This window comes from Seriola dumerili, unplaced genomic scaffold (assembly GCF_002260705.1).
Source record: "Seriola dumerili isolate Sdu_G_001 unplaced genomic scaffold, Sdu_1.0 BDQW01000011.1, whole genome shotgun sequence".
Classification (NCBI taxonomy): Eukaryota; Metazoa; Chordata; class Actinopteri; order Carangiformes; family Carangidae; genus Seriola; species Seriola dumerili.
Genome location: NW_019174266.1, coordinates 5,146,869 through 5,165,321, shown reverse-complemented (window position 1 = coordinate 5,165,321; position 18,453 = coordinate 5,146,869). Strand labels below are relative to the sequence as shown.

Genomic DNA, 18,453 nt, shown 5'->3' with positions numbered 1-18,453 from the left:
TGCCACCATGAACTACCTCCAGATAAGTGGTAGGAAATGAATGGATGGACGGTAGGAAAAAGAAACTCAAAGGTCTTGATGCTCAGCAAACTGCTCTCTTTGTGTGGTGTTCAACTTTTCTGTGATTTTTAAAGGCCTTGACTAGATTACCACTCAACAAAAAAGATGCTAAACACACACTTCTCCGTCCAAAACAAAAGGATAGAAATTAATTTAAGAGGATACAAACTGAGCTTCCAAACAGATCAGTATTGTTTGTTGACTCTATTTCCCATTTTAAGGGATTAATTAAAAAGAACAAGTTAAGCTCATTTCACATAAACAAAATTGCAAAGAACAACACAATGCACTTTCTTCTCTCCGTCTCACTCCAGCTACTGTTAGCACCAGTGAGTTAATGAGGGGAAATGCAAAATGCGGGGAAGCTGAGCCTTTGAGGCCAAAGCCTCCCTCATATAATGGCCTACTAAAGAAAGGGGAGCTTTGTTCGGTGCAACACAAGCAGGTTCCTCTTTAATGACTTCATGTGCATGCCAATCATTTACGCCATACAATCCCGTCATGCGGCCACAACACTTTTCAGGACATCCCAATCATGCGAGCTTGCAGCACGTGACTCGTGTTGTGACCCCCAAACACAAGCTGCGATTCGGTTCAGCAGGTAACACCTTAAGGGCTGATAATGGGGTCATTCCCATTTTCAGATTATGGCAGAGACTGCAGGAACAATGCTCACAGGAGCTGCTGTGGATGTGCAAAGAACTAGTTACAGCCCAGAGGGTTGTTAACCCAATTATCAAGAGAAGAAAACAGCATGTTTGAAGAGCCGCTGCACTTTTCAAACACTGTATTTATGTTTTTAAAGAACAATTCTGGCATATAGGCCCTGGTAACTGTTGCAGCTTTCTTCCCAGAGCTGTATTTCTACAGAAGCTGCAGCTATGAAGAAGAGCGCATATTTTGTACATAGACCTATCTGAGTATTAGTGGATGCACATCACAGTGACTGTCCCTTGGTACTGGGGTCACAGTGTGGCTCATTTTAAACAGGAAATGATGCAACATGCGAATCTGTATTTCTTTTATTTCCCTGTTCAGTTTGAAATGTCTTATAAAATAATGTGTTTACATCAGTTTCTTGTCAGTAGAAATAGCAGCTGATAGCAGCATTATGTTCAACCTGAAAATGATGATGATAAATTACAAAAATGTGCTAAATCTTAAAGTTGATGAACAAAGACTGCTGACACAGATTTTATGACAGGGAGTTTAAACTGCAGTGATGGTTGCTCTTGTTGCCGCCTTGATACCTCAGCTGGTCTACATCTAACATGTGCTGCAGCACATACTGCGTATGACACGCTCCAACACAGAGGAGTCTTCTGAAGCCCAGCACTGTATTCAGTGAACTGACTTTGGAATCAACTTCTGAAGTTTTATTTTGTGCCAAATTTCCAGAGATGCATGAGCGCACATAACTGAAACAATTCATAACAACCTACAACAAAGCTGTTTGAACTCAGCTGGACACAAGGAACAAGACTGGCCAAAAGTGAGGCCACACCCCAGGTCTAACTGGGAGACATGATACAAACCTGCAGTCATGATTTCTTTCCCTGAGAGAACATTGACTGAATCCCAAATCATGCAGCTGTGAAGATGAACTGCAGAAACTCTGCATGAGGTGATGCTGCTTTGTTGTTTGTGGTTTCACGACATGTGCACCTTCATCAAGATGTCTTACAGAGGTTAAGTTTCTCTCAAGTATTCAAAGTAGAATAACAAAGGCAGATTGTCTTATTCTAATCCTGGAAATCTTTCACATAACCACAGAATCTCCACACAACAGTACAAATTATGCTCCTGCAAAGACTCAAATCTGAGCTTTCAAATCTTCTCAGCCACGGCTTCAATCTTTCAGGTGGTGTCGGTGATAAATCCCAACACAGACGCAACCCGACGTGGTACAAACTGAGGCCGGTCTTTTAGAAATAGCAGACAGAGGGCCTGTGGGGTGTCAGATGTCGACAGGGACCAGTTGCTGGAGTCTCAGCCTGGGCCGCCTCTCATGCTACAGCAGCTGTGTCTTCTCAGACCTCACATTCCTGCAGGACAGGCCCACTTTACTCTCATCACCTGTGCTGATCTGAGGGCAGGATGAGCTCTCAGGGGAACCTCACAGCTATTATGAAAGGAAGACTGATCTAGAACAACAATTACAAATGTTTTTACGAAGTCAAAAGACAAATAGCAGCATCATATTAAGATGTCTGGCACTAAAAACCACAGAAATCCAGTCCGAAATCTAACAGAGGTATTATATAACCGTCACACAAACACAGTGAGATGATCAGAGGCACTGTGGTGGTTTAGGGTTTATGACAATGTACTGTTCTCACTTTGAGTCCAGCTGGGGACCCCATCTCTTTCTACTCTCATCTGAGCTCCACACACACAATGCAGGCAGAAGCCTCTGCAGAAACGCTTCTGTGCCACCATACAAGATAAACACAAGAATCCATCCAGGTGCACTGAAGCTGCATATTGCACAGAACCAGGATGTCTAGTGTTGTAAAATCAGTCTGAAGTCGACTCTCTGTCCACTGACTGAGACGCACACCCATGATTCAGCAGCTTCTTCACCCCATTAGACCTCCTCGTACAATTAGGGCTGCTTTGCAGTCTGTACTGCTTTCACTGCATTATAAGCTGTAGTGCCTGACCTCCACTAAATAATACATGTAAACATTTATCCCTCCCTGCTGCAGCCAAACACTCAGACTAGCACAACCCTTCCTCATACACAAAATACCAGATTATGGTGCTTTAGCAAATGAATTAGTTGAATTGCTGTATAAGGTTCTGTTTTAATACTACTCCTGTATGTGCACCAATGTTGTTGCTTTTTGTTTGTCTTGCTTCTTTCTTTCTTTCAATGCATAACAGCATCACCCTGTCCAGTGACTACAGATAAAGATTAGCCTTTTGGCTAAATCTGACACATTTATATCATACTGATCGGAGCTAGTCAATTAATTGATTTGTCAATCGAAAGAAAAACTCGTAACTATTCTGTTAATTGATTGGCTGTTTCAGTTATTTTTTAAGCAAAATGGTTGGTTGGATAAAACAAGCTACTTTCTGAGGTTTCAAAAGACTTAAACAATGAATCGGTTAATTGAGAAAATAAGCAGCATATTCATTGATACTAAAAAAAATAATCTGAATTGCCCCTAGGGAATAAATAAAGTATCTATCTCCCTAATATTGATGCTAATGAATGTGTTTAGTCCCTGATAGTATGAGTGAATAGAATTGAATAAAATAAATCCAAACAGGATTCATCATCTTACAGAGCTGTGATTCTCCAGTGTCTCATTTCAGAGGGACAATATTGGTGTCTTTAGATGTAGAGCAGACACTGTAGTCGCAATGTCACTGAGCAGCAAACTTTTTACAAGCCTTCACACCAAACACACACACACACACCTCTGATTATGACTAGTCAATTCAACAAAAGCATCGGGTGAGCCCATACACACCTTAACATCATGGTAACAGAGAACAGTGTTGCTAATGAGTGGAGATTAAAAGAACAGGTTTCTTACACAAACTAAAACTGATTCATGGATCCAGTGGCTGCTGCTTCCAGCCCCAAAGACCCTCTTCCCACTGCGGGGCAGCCCACACCACACCAGAGCCTCACTACAGAACATCACACACTCTTACCTCCAGACGTGAACGCTGAAGTAAACTGGAAGTGGGACTCAAGTTTTTCGTCTCTTCTCGGGATGGGTTGTGGACCTTGTAGCCAGACAAAATGTCTAAGTCTCTATTTAATTCCTTGCATTCCCACTGAATTAATATGCCTTCTTCTCTCTCCCGCTGCTCGCCGAACAACTGCTCGAAATTCAAGTCCGCGCTGAACACTTGCGCATTTTTTATACATATATATCCGAGCGAGTTTGAATGTAATTACAAGGCAGTGCCTCGCAGCTCGGTGACGGTCGCTGAAAACTCCTCTCTGCTTCTCTAATCAGTGCGGCCACTCTCAAGCGCGCTGCCGTGCGCGTTCACGAAGGTCCTGGGCGGGGAGAAAAACAGAGGCAGGACGGAGCGAAATAACAGGAAGTAGGCAGAAGCTAATGTACACAACGCGCACCTCATGTTTCTGGAACATTATTTTAATCGAATATAAGCAGCTATTTTGAGTTGATACAATGACTTGACGGGAATTCGGCTGATTTCTACATACGTAATTGTCTCTCCTCTTATACAAGTGTGAAATATAAGTAGGTACATTTAATTTTCTTTACTTGAGTATTTTCCTTCAGCTACTTTCTATTTCTACTGCACCACACGTCAGAAGGACTTTCTACTGCAGTACATTTATCTGACAGCTTTCAAAAATTAAAGGTTTACATAGAAAATATATAAGGATCTTATGAAATATGATGCACTGATGTAGATTAAACTCAGTATTATAGTAGTGTAGTGAACAGTACCCAATAGCAAATAAAATTAGAGCTGATATGATGCGTCAATTAAAAACATACTTACAATTTTTAATAATAAGTGAACTAAAGTGAGTGTTTTAATTGTTTTAGTTATTTTTCATGTAAAAACGTGAAACATTTAACGGTTATAGGCTACGGTATACGGTATAATTAGCAAATTAATAATTAAAATAATCATCAATTGCCTCATATAAAATTGTTAATAATTACCGTCACTAAAAATGACAACAATTACAAATGTTGCTTACACATTAATGAATGAGTATTGAGGGACGATTTTTCTTCTTACTTTTGAAACTTGAAGCACATTTGATTGATTATGCGTACATACTTGTACTATTCGGTGACTTAAATGCTGGACTTGTATTTCTTAATGAAGTATTTTTACAGTGTTGTATTAGTACTTTTACTGAACTAAAGAATCTGGATAATTCGTCCACCACTGCCAATTTCTTTTCAATGCTCAGGTGTTACGAAACAGACAGTTACCCTTCCAGTAAAAGCACTGCGCAAGTACCCGGATGAAACCAGCCAATCACGGCCAAGCTTGTCTCCTCCCAACTGTCGCGAAATGTTTACGGTCTCAAACCTGTAGCGGTTTACGTTAGTCATTGCAATGAGGGACAAGACTGCAGTTTTCGTGGTTCTTCTTATTTGAATGTGTCTTTTAAAGGTATGGACATTGAACGAACAGCACGTAATACAATTTGACAGTACACGGGTTATTTTCTGCGGGCTAAAATCACGGTTTAGCCGAGTTGTTTCTCTTCGTGTGCTGATGGAGAGAGTGGCGGTTAGCTAGCTCGTGCTAACCGTTTCAACGGTGAACTATAACGCATTGCAGTAATGTGACTCCGCAGTGGCTTCACCCTCCGTAGTTTGTCAGTTATAGCCGAAAAAACGGCCATGGTAAATATCTGAAAGTAACACTACAGCTCTAAATAAATTAATCCAGTTCCTTGTAACAATCCACACCATTGAAACAAACCTGGATCTTTCTGTGTTGGCTTCAGTCAGCGGTGGACGAAGTATCCAGGTCCTTAGGTGAAAGTATTAAAAATGCAAACAAAACTCATTTTATCAAAAATAAAAGTACTCACTGAAGAAAAATGGACCCTCACTACAGATGCATTAATGTGTAAGCATGTGTTATTTTATTAAAGATGTGAAAAACAAAAAAGCTAAAGAAGACATTTCAATATTTCAAATGAGCATAATTTATTTTAACTTTAAGGTGAACATCAGTGAACAGGCTTATATTTCAGTTTTCTTCACAACAGCACAAGTTTAAAGAGATTAGTGTTTTTGGATATTTTCTTTCTTTTTTTAATTAGAAGAAGTTAAAACATATTTACTTATGGGTATGTTTCATATATAGTTGAGGAGAAAGTATTTTATCTTAAAATAATTTCTTAGAGGTTAAGTTATAAGTCATAAAATATTAAACTAGTAAAAGTTGCCTAACCTAAAAAGATGTCATATTACAGTCAAAATATCATTTTGAAATTACTACTTTAATCTGACCAACAGTGTAATTTGATTACTTCTCTTCTATTGACCAACTACGACAGAGCTGCAAATATCAATTATTTTCATTATCAGTTGACCAGTTACTTTCTTTATTAATCGATCAGCTGTTTGTTCTATTAAATCTAAGGATTTAGTTAAAAAAATCCACATCAAATCACAGCTTTCACATCTTCAGATTGCTTGTTTTGTACAACCAACGTAGTTGCTGATTATTTTTCTGGTGATTGACTAATCAATTAATCAGATAAACATTCAACACTAAACTCTTCCTCTTTGTTTTTCAGATTGACACTCCCTGACCGTGTAGGAGGATGGACCCTGTAGTGTTGAGCTATCAGGACAGCCTGCTGCGGCGCTCTGATGTGTCCTTACTGGAAGGACCTTACTGGCTCAATGNCGTTTAAAGAGATTAGTGTTTTTGGATTTTTTCTTTTTTTAATTAGAAGAAGTTAAAACATCTTTACTTATAGGTATGTTTCATATATAGTTTAGGAGAAAGTATTTTATCTTAAAATAATTGCTTAAAGGTTAAGCTATAAGTCATAAAATATTAACCTAGTAAAAGTTGCCTAACCTAAAAAGATGTCATATTACAGTCAAAATATCATTTTGAAATTACTACTTTAATCTGACCAACAGTGTAATTTGATTACTTCTCTTCTATTGACCAACTACGACAGAGATGCAAATATCAATTATTTTCATTATCAGTTGACCAGTTACTTTCTTTATTAATCGATCAGCTGTTTGTTCTATTAAATCTAAGGATTTAGTTAAAAAAATCCACATCAAATCACAGCTTTCACATCTTCAGATTGCTTGTTTTGTACAACCAACGTAGTTGCTGATTATTTTTCTGGTGATTGACTAATCAATTAATCAGATAAACATTCAACACTAAACTCTTCCTCTTTGTTTTTCAGATTGACACTCCCTGACCGTGTAGGAGGATGGACCCTGTAGTGTTGAGCTATCAGGACAGCCTGCTGCGGCGCTCTGATGTGTCCTTACTGGAAGGACCTTACTGGCTCAATGACCAAGTTATTGGTTTTGCCTTCGAGTACTTTGCTGCTGAGCGCTTCAGAGTCCTGGGAGGGACAATCATCTTCATCAGCCCGGAGGTCACCCAGTTCATCAAGTGTGCTTCTTGCCCTGATGAGTTAGCCCTATTTCTGGAGCCGCTGGATCTTGCCTCTCGTCGCTGGGTCTTCCTAGCTGTTAATGACAACTCCAATCAGACCGCTGGGGGATCCCATTGGAGCCTTTTGGTCTACCATCACAACTCCAACCACTTTGCTCACTATGACTCTCAAAACGGCAGCAATTCACTGCACGCACGGCGCATCGCCAGCAAGTTAGAGCCTTTCTTAGGTGCTGGGAGAAAGGCGCTGTTTGTGGAGGAGCCCTGCCCTTCACAGCAGAACAGCTATGACTGTGGCATGTACGTTATCTGTATCGCTGAGGCCTTGTGTGAGAAGGCCAGGGTGGAGGGTTCACCGCGCCTCCCTGTGCAAATCATCACTCCAGCCTACATCACCCAGAAGCGGGCTGAATGGTGCAGACTGATCCAGAGTCTAGCTCAGAATGATCTCTGCTGCTCTCTGTCTTTTCCTTAGCACGTTGATTGCCCCTCAGTATATGCAGAACAGCTGTCAGCCCCCACATATCTACTGCTGGAGCATTGGAATGCACTCCTTCAATACAGTATTTAACTATATATGAAGTATATTTCTATTACAGTCTCTATCATACTCCACAAGAGAAATACATTTAAAAAATAAAGCAATGTTACGAATCTTTAATGATTCATTGAACAGTTGGTGTCATGTTTATCCCTTGTATATGCACAGCAACATACAGTATGTAAACAAGAACACCAGCATGCCTATGAAAGGAATCCCCCACCCACCCACCCCTTGTAGATATTGGAGGATGAAGAATATGTCATGTGGAAGAGGAGACACACACTTTCCTTTTCCTCCATTTGATTAGTTTGGAGCGAATGTAGAAATGTTTACACAGATTATTGCTCAGGGTCATTTTAAATGAACTAGAATTGACAATAAGAATGTGCATCTTAACTTTGGCTCCTATTTTATGTCACGTGTTCTGGTCACTTTTTTTTTTTTTTTCTAGTATGAACAGGTGTGATGTCTGCAACTACAAACTTTAAGTTTTGAAACAGTTCAAAGAAAAGTGCTGCATGAGAGTAGGATGTGCACCGAGTGTTGCGAGTGGTGGAATGTATGTTCTCACATAAAGCAAATGTCAAACTCATCGTCTGTTGACTTAATAAATTTTACTGTTGTCACACTTTTGTTGACAAAATGCTACATTTGCTTTGTGGTTTTTAATTTGAGGTCTCAGCTGTCTTCTCTTCATTGACTTCAAAATTGTATTAATAGAAATAAATTTACATTTTCACTAAAGTTTCCATCAGCATTCGAATACACAGTTACCTCACTAAAGAAATCGATTTGCAGGTTTGTAGATGCACTTTTACTGAAACTTTTGATGAAATGTCTGTTTCAGTGTTTAGCCTGAATAAAGATAACTGACAGGTTTAGATACAGATGTGAACCAACATGCAATAGGGAAGACAAAAAATACCTCTCAATTTTATGGATATTACTACAAAAAATGTGTTACCAGAATGTTATCCCATGGTAAACTGCTTTTAGATACCTTACTTTGGCGATTTCCCCATGTTTGAAATATCTATACTCTGGTGAGTGTTTTAAAATCCTTCAATAATAATCCAAAATTCGCCTAAAATTAAAGAAAATAGTAGAATTATCACACGAATAACATTTCGTAGACTAAATGGATTCAAAATAAATAAACAAGATTAAGAATCTGACAAAACAAACTTTAAGTACCTGAGTTTTTGATTGTTACAAACAATTCAGTGAGTACTCAGGCCTCCCGTGCAACAGCTTAACGTTCAAACATCTCATTGTTGTGGTTGGAAAGAAAGGAACATAATACTCACAAAAGTTCAATGGCATGATGGACTGCAGCAATAAAAAGCTGAAACACATTACAGGCAAAGTGTAAACTTCACTGTGAGCCTGTTGTAAGAAATCTGTAGCAGTTAAGATGTTCAGGCAATAACCTGACTACATGAAAATGGACTCGCCAAGTTAATTGACCACATACAGTGTATAATCAGGGATACCATCAGTAATTGTGTGTCAGAAAAAAAAGCCCTGCACTTATTGGACGGTTTCCACCCTCCTCTCTTTCCCTCCTCTGGCATCCTGTGTTCATCTACATCCCACAGGCATATTTCATCTGGAGTAACCAGTCGGACGAGCCATCAGGGTTTACTATTGTCCTCATAAAATGCCACAAAGCTGGGGCATGCACCACGCTGGCAGCACACCACATTAGTGAGACAAAGCACCCAAGGAAGGACACATTAATTTAGACTAATTTGCTACTTAATCGCCACAATTTGTATCAAGTCATTCTTCATTTGGGCTTACAAAGAAACTGAACTTGACTTCCGGTCAGGTACTCTTAACAGCTGCCACGCCAGATCATCTAGATAGATAATCTTAGAGTCAGCTCAGACCTTGGTAAAACTGCATTTTCTTATTGTGCAGCCAGGGCTCTGGAAACACTGCCTTCATATGAGGCATTCAAACACTGCATTCAAAGAAATGTAATTGTTTTGTCTCTTGTCACTCAGGCTTTGTTTTGTTGCCATTAGATGGAATGTTTGTTATTTAACAATGTGACACTTATTTTGTGTTGTCATTTTGTCCAGATCTCTCTTGTAAAAGACACAATGAATCTCAGGAGACTATGGTTAAATAAAAAAAATTAATCAAAAGTAATTTGGAAGAATATTACACAGGGACATATTGTAATGTTCTGGATAATCTAAACTGAGACGGATAAACATAAATCCTAGGAAATCCTGTACCGTGCTCTTTGCTCTGTTGGCAAATAATACACATCTCTCTGTGGCGTAAAACAAAGCATCTTAGTATCTGTAGCTTTATTTAGCAATAAAACAACAGTGGGGTTCTTGATAATCTCGGTCCTAATCAGAAAACAGGTCATTCTTCACCTGCTGGACCCAGGTTTGAGTCTCTGTCTCCTAGCTCTGCCCCTTACTACTCATGTACATGGATCACAGCTATGCAGTGAAATGAAGGCTGAAGACAGCAGTTGGTCTTTAAAGCCTTTTACTGGAAGCAATTATGAAACTTTGAAAAACAGTGTTGGACAACAAATTTGAGGACAGTGATTAGCGCAAGTTCAAAATAATTCTCTCTTGATCTAAATGCTATTTCAACTCGGTTTGACTTGAATATACACTCCGAAACACTTTCAACATGTTTTCTACATCCAGTTTGAGCTGAAACTATTTAAGTATACATATGGCTTTCATTTATGATCAGATGTGCAGACATACACCTTCATTTATATACATAAAATGAACAGAAACACAGAGCTCCATTAGTGAACTCACTCACCGCTGTTCTTAATCAGGGTTGTGTGTAATTGATTTCAGGAGTAGCAGCCAAGGTTTCGCCTCGGATCTCCAGGTGGTTCATATTCGCTCATCAGATTCAACTCCTCAGGCCTGGAGGAGGTACATACATACATTCTCACACACACACACACACACACACACACACACACAGGCCATGCAACTCCTAAGCTCAGACTTGTGTCTGGCCCGTCAAAGTAAAATCTGTTTTGGGAGTGTTGAGAGTGTTTTTGTACATTACATCATCTCCTGTCACAACACATCTGCAACCAACTACAACAACTTGGAACCATTTTAGATTAATTTACAGCAGCCTGCGTGAGAATCAGTTTGATTAAAACAAGCAGCATCCTATCAAGAGGCCTAAACCAGCACAGTTACATCCTGGTTTCCAGGTGTGCACTGCACGGTAACACATCTTTCTTGCTCAGGGCGTTTAAGTAGGTCAGGTCAAAATCACATCTCATCAGAAATTAAACGAGAAAGGCAAGAATTAGATGCACCACTGCATGTGCAGCACGATTCCCGTGATATAAGGCTTACCGTTGTGCTCCATGTTAAAACACTGTACCAGTGAGATTCAGAAGTGCCAGCCAGGCTTGTCCATCCCACCTCCATGGATCATTTAGTGGACTAGAGTTGTTATGAGAGTCAGTCATTGTATGAGCACTTTAACTTTAGTGTTCGGTCCCTGAAGGAAACAGTTGGAAAATTACAACTCTTAAATCCAACAAAGACAGTGCAGAGAGTTAGAAACTAGAGTCACCAGCTTCAATATGGGAAGTATTACACAGAACCAGCAGGACAAGACCATTAAAAACACATTTGGAGAAATCTGTGAATAGTTATTAAGGTGAAAGTAATGATTGACTTTTATCAACCTCTGCTGGCAACTAGGGAATTGGAGCAATTTCTTTTCTAAAGTCCTGTAAGTTGGCTAATAACTCATATTAATAACTTCCAACTCCCATTTTTATATTAACATCAGCCAGCAGCTGGTTCGCTTAGCAAGGGGGAGACAGCTAGCTTAGCTGTTTCTTAGCGGTAACAAAATCCACCTACCAGTACCTGTAAACCAAAACTTTTTACACTTTAGTTTTTGTACAAATGACACAAGAATGATACAATGTGTTGATTATGTAGCTTTAGAGGTCCTGGTAGGCAGATTATGTTATCGTCAGACACAGCTAGGCTAGCTGTTTCCCCCCCCCGTTTCCAGGATTTGTGTTAAATTAAGCTAACCAGCTGCTGACGTTAGCCTTACATTTACGGTACAGACATGAAGGTTAGAAAGAGCATGAGCATATTTCCAACCAAATGTCAAACTATTACTTTAAGTCTTTAAACTATATTACACATTAGAACAAGAAATCATTCTGTCTTTAATGGCTCAATAGACTAAAACATGTAAAAATGAAAGCAAAAATGAAATGAAACAATAAGTTTCTTTCACCACTTGTGTCTTCTTTAAACAACTGTAGCCTGTGTCACTTGGTGGACTCTTAACCAAAGCCATTGATTCTGTGGAAAGTGAATACACACTGAGTTATGAGGAACCGCAGATCTTTCAGCAAAGGAGATGCTGTGTTGAATTAGTTATTGCTGGAAGGAAAAAGAAAGAGCTGATGAAGTGCAGATGCTAAGAGAGGCAGAGAGAGGGGAAAAGATGAGAGTGAAGAAGAAAATGAAAAAGTACAGTAAATTTAATTCCATGGCAATGTTCATATAGACAACAGTTAATCCAACCATGAAGATTCAGACATTCACAGCTGTGTCTCCTCCACAGGGACTGTAGTTATAACAATGATGGTATCATCAGACTTGCACTAAAACAGACTGAAACCAAAGACAGAGTTTGTCCAATGAAAAATTATCATTCCTTTACAGAAAAAGTCCCAGAATGCCTTTCAGCACCTCTCCAGAGAATGGGTGTGAACGTGTTGCTCTCAGTCAATGGTGGGCATATAGATGTATAAATATAGTAAAGCTATCCAACTTGTTTGTGAACACAGGGGTGTGTCTGTGGTCACAGCCAACCTCTGTTAATCAAAACACAGCTTAACATGTGGTTGCATTGCATTCTGGTCCTTTGAGGTCCTCTGGCAGGAGAGAAATGAAATGTTTAACCAGAGTTTTACCATTAAGACAGCTGACTATGTTTTTACCATCAAACGCAGTTGTAGTCTAGAATGATGTAATTCTTTTTTCTTGGCTGGTTTTCCATGAAAATAAGAAAAATGTAACGCTAAACTGAGTTAGCACTGATCTTTTTACTTAATGCTTAATTGTAGTCATGTATTATTAAAGAAAAAATGTTCTCTAATGCCATTTCTTAGGCCTTGTCTGGCGAAATTATAGTATAATGCATGTACATCCATCTTACTTTTTATATTAGCCTTTTTCATAATTCTATTTCATAAACATGCATGAATTTATTGCCCCAGTGTGGAATATTTCCATAAGATGTATAGCTTTTGTAATGTAATGTAATATTCTCTCTGGATATTTGGTTCCAGTGTATACCAGAAAAACACAGCACCTCTCACTTCATAAATGGATTAACTGTAACACTTGGATTGTGCTCTGAGCAGACGTGGACACATTTAATGCATCACTGAGGTAATATGTTCTTGGAAAACCTCCAGTAATGCAGCCTGGGTGTGATGATTTTACTGTGTGTAATGCAGACCATTACCGTGAAGTTACAGTCAGCATTCTCCTTCACACCAGAGAGGTCAGAGGTCACCCGGAGAGCATTCCAGGACAGACAATACGGCTCTCTGGAGGTATGGACGAGGCTGCAGCTTGTCTGGCCATCTGCATCGACCTGCCCCATCACTCCACAGCTAAAACTGACTCCACATTCACACACACACAAGGAGTTACAGTAGTTGGCCTCCGCCCTTTGTGCTTATTTAAATCTCCAGGCTTGCTGTTCACAACTTTACAAAACTGTCAGAATTTTTAATAAGAGATTACAGACTTTTAGTAACATGTTTTTCTTTTGTCTCATTCGAATCAGTGGTTGTTTACTTACACAGGTTACTTAGTTTATAAGTAAAAGCATGTTACAAACTTACTGCATGGCATACAACTGACTTGCTGCTGTTTGAAAAGCTTGCAACTCCAGATCCCTCCAAATCAGTTTAGGGGGTCACATGATTTCTCTGACATCAAAAGGGAGAAAGAGGAGGAAGGGAGGAAAAGAATGAAGGAGAGAGGGGGAAATGACATGTGAAAACTTGTGCAGGTGAAGTGAAAGAGGGATGGGTATGGAGTTAGATGATTTTGTCTGAATATTATTTATGTGAATTGATTGACAATCAATGAGCAAATGTGTGATCTGTAGATATAAAACACCTTCCACAAATACATTTGTAAACTCACAAAAATATCTTGCAACTATTTTTTAATCAATTTTCCTTTCTCTACGCTTGTGGATTTGCATTTTAGTTTGAAGACAACGAACGAAAATCGACTTGTATCGTGTTACTCCTATCAAGTGATCGCCTGCTGACGCCACCATTTCTGCTTTTCAAAGTAAGAGCACGCAGTTTTTCTTTGAGCTGTTTTAAATCCTCAAATAATCGGCAACACGTGCGCCATTCTAACACTACATACTCATGAAGATGCATTAAATAGACCACATTTCATATCCATCCAACCTGTAAAGAGATAACTAGTGTCATTTCTTTACCAGAGTTTATTATAATCATTCAGTCCATTTGCTGTTTACACCATAATTGGTATTTTCTACATGTAGCCTATACTGTTCATACTTTTCACTTGTCCTGTGCAGTCACTGGAACAGCCAATTCGTCACTTAAGGTGGTAATAGTAAGGAATATGTCATAATGCACAATATATACTAAATAAGTGAAAGAAAGGTTACAAGGTTAATGTATTTATCATTTGACACAGGATTGTATAATAAGATGAGACTCCCCCATTAAAAACATTATTCTCTCTAACCTATTTATTCACTCATTTACAGTATATAATTTTGTTGAGTGGAATAAAGGGAAGGGCAACTAGCATGTCTCCATATACAATGTTATAAATATCCAGTCAGAGATTGCTTAAAATAAAGATAAATATTAACATGGATAATTACATTGTTCATGTTGAGAAGTTAGACTCAGTGTCATATTTTAGAAGATATTTATTCAGAAAATTAAACTCGTCATGCAAACATACACTATTTATTAAAAAAAAGGGAAAAAAGTGGTCACTGTAAATGTGCATTAAATTACATTTTTCCATGCATGAATACAAGTGTGTATTGTTTACATTACACCTCATCCTAGAGAAACTACCAGTGGGAAGCACCTGTTAAGAATACTAAGAGATGTCTGTTTGACAGATCAATCAGTTAGACATACAATGCATTTAGAAAGTATTCAGGCATGTATTATTATTATTTTTTTTTTTACATTTTCTTGTTTATTATTCTTTGTTGAACTCATTCATCAATGTACAATGCCAGCTAGCAGCTTGCTAATGCAGAGGAGGTGGCTAGCTTGCCCACAGTGGGCAAGCAATGATAATACAAAATACACTTGCTATGAGACACAGGCATGTACCTGGGATGAACGGTTAAAGTGGAAACCGGCAAGTTGACCCCGGCCTTTGTCATCCTACCAGTCTCTGTGTAAAGCTGCACAGCTGGTGGGGTCCTGAATGCAGCTGGGGTGGCACCTCTGTGTACTCCATATGTCCTGGATGCAGACAGAGAAAGGTTTCAAATGTTAATGTTGATATTTGTGTGTGAATTTTACACACACACACACACGTTAGGAAAGAACACTAGAGATCGATGACAAACTTTGGATTTAGAAAAGTTCTGAGTCTTTTTTTTTTTTTTTTAATACATTTTGTCATCTTATAATGGAATCGTTGAATTCCTTCATCAACGCACGCAAGCTAGCTGCCAGAGGAGGCTGCTAGCTTGCTCCCACAGCGGGACTCGTTGAAAATAATTTTGTCCATCCTTTAGGGTTTTACCGGCTGGCTGCAGGCACTGAGGGGAACCGCATGTACACGCCCACGGCGTTTTACTACTACCGCTTTTGTGACGCACAACGTAAAAAAAGGGCCCATGGCGTCGAGCAAACAAACATTGGAAAATAACGTCTAAGCGGCGGAAAGATACAAATCACAACTTCCGGTCAGGGCCATAATAAAATCAGAATGCAGATAGTGATGTGCAATAAAAACCAGTCCAAATACCAACAATACAGTGTAACAAAACAAAGTTTTGACTATTCTCCCACCTTAATGAGGAAATAGCTGATCAGAAATGCATAAAACAGGTTTTCAACTGGACACATTACAGTTAATAGTGCCAATGTAAAACAGAGGCACACAACAACAACAACACTTCACCAGTCCTAAGGTAATTCCCAGGGGACACCTCAAAAAGCATAACGCATCGCAAACACAGCAGTCTGTTACACTTACATTAATTGATTGTGGTTTAAGTGATATTTGCTGCTGCCAATGAAAATGAGAGCCTATTTCACCCTCTGCTAATTCCAGCTGACACTGTTTAGTGACAAATACGACCTCATTAAAATAGTAGTATTCAGTCCCATCTCAAAGCAGAGTCCAATCAGAGGGCAGGTGGTTCTGTTGCCTTCATCCACAGATCCTGGGTCCGTGAACGTTCAGAAAAAAAATGAACTGGCTGAACTCAACTCAACTTTGTGCTGAGTAACGCTCTTCCAAAACAATCAATGTTTCAGTTGCATTCATTGTTTTAACCTGTGCTTTCACCATGCAAACAAGTCATCTTCCCAATTAAATAAGATCTCTGATAGAGTAAACTTTAAAACTCTGACGCTGTCGGACTTACCTCCGGTACCAGGTAGTTGATTTCTTCTGCAAACGAGATGCAAGGGGACGAGGGTTCCTGGAGACCGGCGTGATGAAGAGGAGGAGATCCGAGTATTTTTACTTACTGACCGCGGACTGCACACTGAGTCAAGTGGTTCACTGACGCCATCATGTTGTTGTCGTCCATATTTAAATCCGAAATGGCGCCAACACTGTCCACTCACCGCAAGAGGTCAGTGTATAACAGTGCGGAGCTTCCCTCTGCTTGGTTTCTATCCCTCCTCTTCCTGCTCCACCGTCTGTTTGTTTGTTTGTTTGTTCCCCACCATGGTTGTATTATTTCAATCTAATATGTTTTATAATAGTCCTACATCCATGTTCCCCACATCATGGTTCCACAGTTTACTTTTCTAATGCTGTTATTCCTTGTAAGAGATGTGTAAGAGATTACACAAATATTTTATGGCCTTGCAGCATCAGAGCCCCATTCATTGTTATAGAGCAAACGGGGATGACATTCCACATTTTAAGGTTCTCCCTTTGGTTTCTTACTTTAGAGGAGAGTGCTGCACTTTCACAAATATTCACCAGTTTGTTCTGGGGCACAGGAATAACAAATGTGAATTCTTAAAAAGGGTTGGGTTCTCCTTTAAATGCACAATCCATGATTATAATATAGTGTTCCATCCTCAAAGCATCTGGAAAAATAACAGGCTAAAATGATAAATATTAAAGTAATTATAGAAGCCTATTGGGCACTATTAAGATAATCATGTAAACTTGAAAATGAAAATTTAATTCCATGATGGTAATGTAATTTTTCACACGTGTTCTAGGATTACACTGGACTTTGCTTAATGAATATGAGCAGAGCAGCAGACGCAGTCAGCAGGACATTTCAAGGGATGGATGAGTGGAGCTGATCGAGTGAAAGAAGAAGAAGAGGGAATGTGAACAGAGTGATCTGGAGTAGATCAAATAAAATACTGTCAGTTAATATTACAGTACATTTCCATGTTGTTTATCCTATGATGCTATTCTTTAAAGTAATTTAATATCATTAGAGTAAATGTTCTTGTTTCGGCGTAATATTCAGTTCAGTCATGAAGACATTTACTGGGCCTTGTTTAGGATCCATGACTGCTCACATATTATCATCTGGATTTAAATGTAGATTTGTCATCTAAACATTAAATCTTTAAACTGTAATCCAGCATAGTGTAACAAAAATAGGTGTCAAGATTAGTGATGCTGTTTATGCCAAATTCATTCCCCACCTATGTCATGTAAATTCAAAATAGTAACATCAGACAATTTTTGCCTCTTTTTATGTGACAGTAGTGAAAATTTGTCATTGTCAAAATCTGTTGTGTGGTGGTTTCAGAATGATGGAGACAGAGAACAATTAGATTCAAAATATGATACAGGCGTCGGATGATTTTTTTCCTGGGCAACTATCATGTTTTTCCCAAATGATGTACAAATGGCCTGATACAGTAAACAGTGCATGCAGCTGCTTTGAATGGGGGGAAAAAAACTCCCTGGGGGAGCATGTTCGCTGAATATCAACTTAAATTGGGGTTAAGCACTGAATGTTAACAATGTCTGGCCAAGGTCATTCAAACAGAGAGCTACAAGCACCACCGTTGGATTAGGGAGGCCATTGAGATCTGAAAACAGTCCCTGGGATGCTGTTCTGAAGGAGCGGCTGAACAGCAGGGGGCTTGGTCGTCCTGTCAAACCTCACAAGCTGATAAGACACGTCACAGCAACATCACGTGTCTCTTCTGAGGAAGACTGCAGGAAGACAGCAGTTGAAACATGTGAAGGTAAAATAAACACCTTAAAGCACTTGTCTATCGATGAGAAAAAGGCATAAATGTCTGGCTCTGCCCCTTCATCTGGCAGAAAACCATTGCCACTCCATGTGCAAGTTGTTGAGGACTCTGTGCTTCTGCCAACATTGTGTTCCAGTTTTACAATTTAGCCTAAATTGTGCAAGTTCCTTAAATTTGCTAAATTGTTGGGAGTCAAGCCTCTTCATGGGGGTCCTCTGTGTAGTGACCG

General features: G+C 39.2%; 1 protein-coding gene across 1 annotated transcript; it reads left to right on the top strand.

Moving 5' to 3' along the window:
* The first annotated feature begins 6,978 nt into the window (after positions 1–6,978).
* LOC111224602 (sentrin-specific protease 8-like) lies at positions 6,979–8,351 on the top strand. The gene has a single exon (XM_022749155.1). It carries the CDS (start codon positions 6,998–7,000, stop codon positions 7,661–7,663), a length of 666 nt encoding a protein of 221 aa, XP_022604876.1. The 5' UTR covers positions 6,979–6,997; the 3' UTR covers positions 7,664–8,351.
* Positions 8,352–18,453: the final 10,102 nt, after the last annotated feature.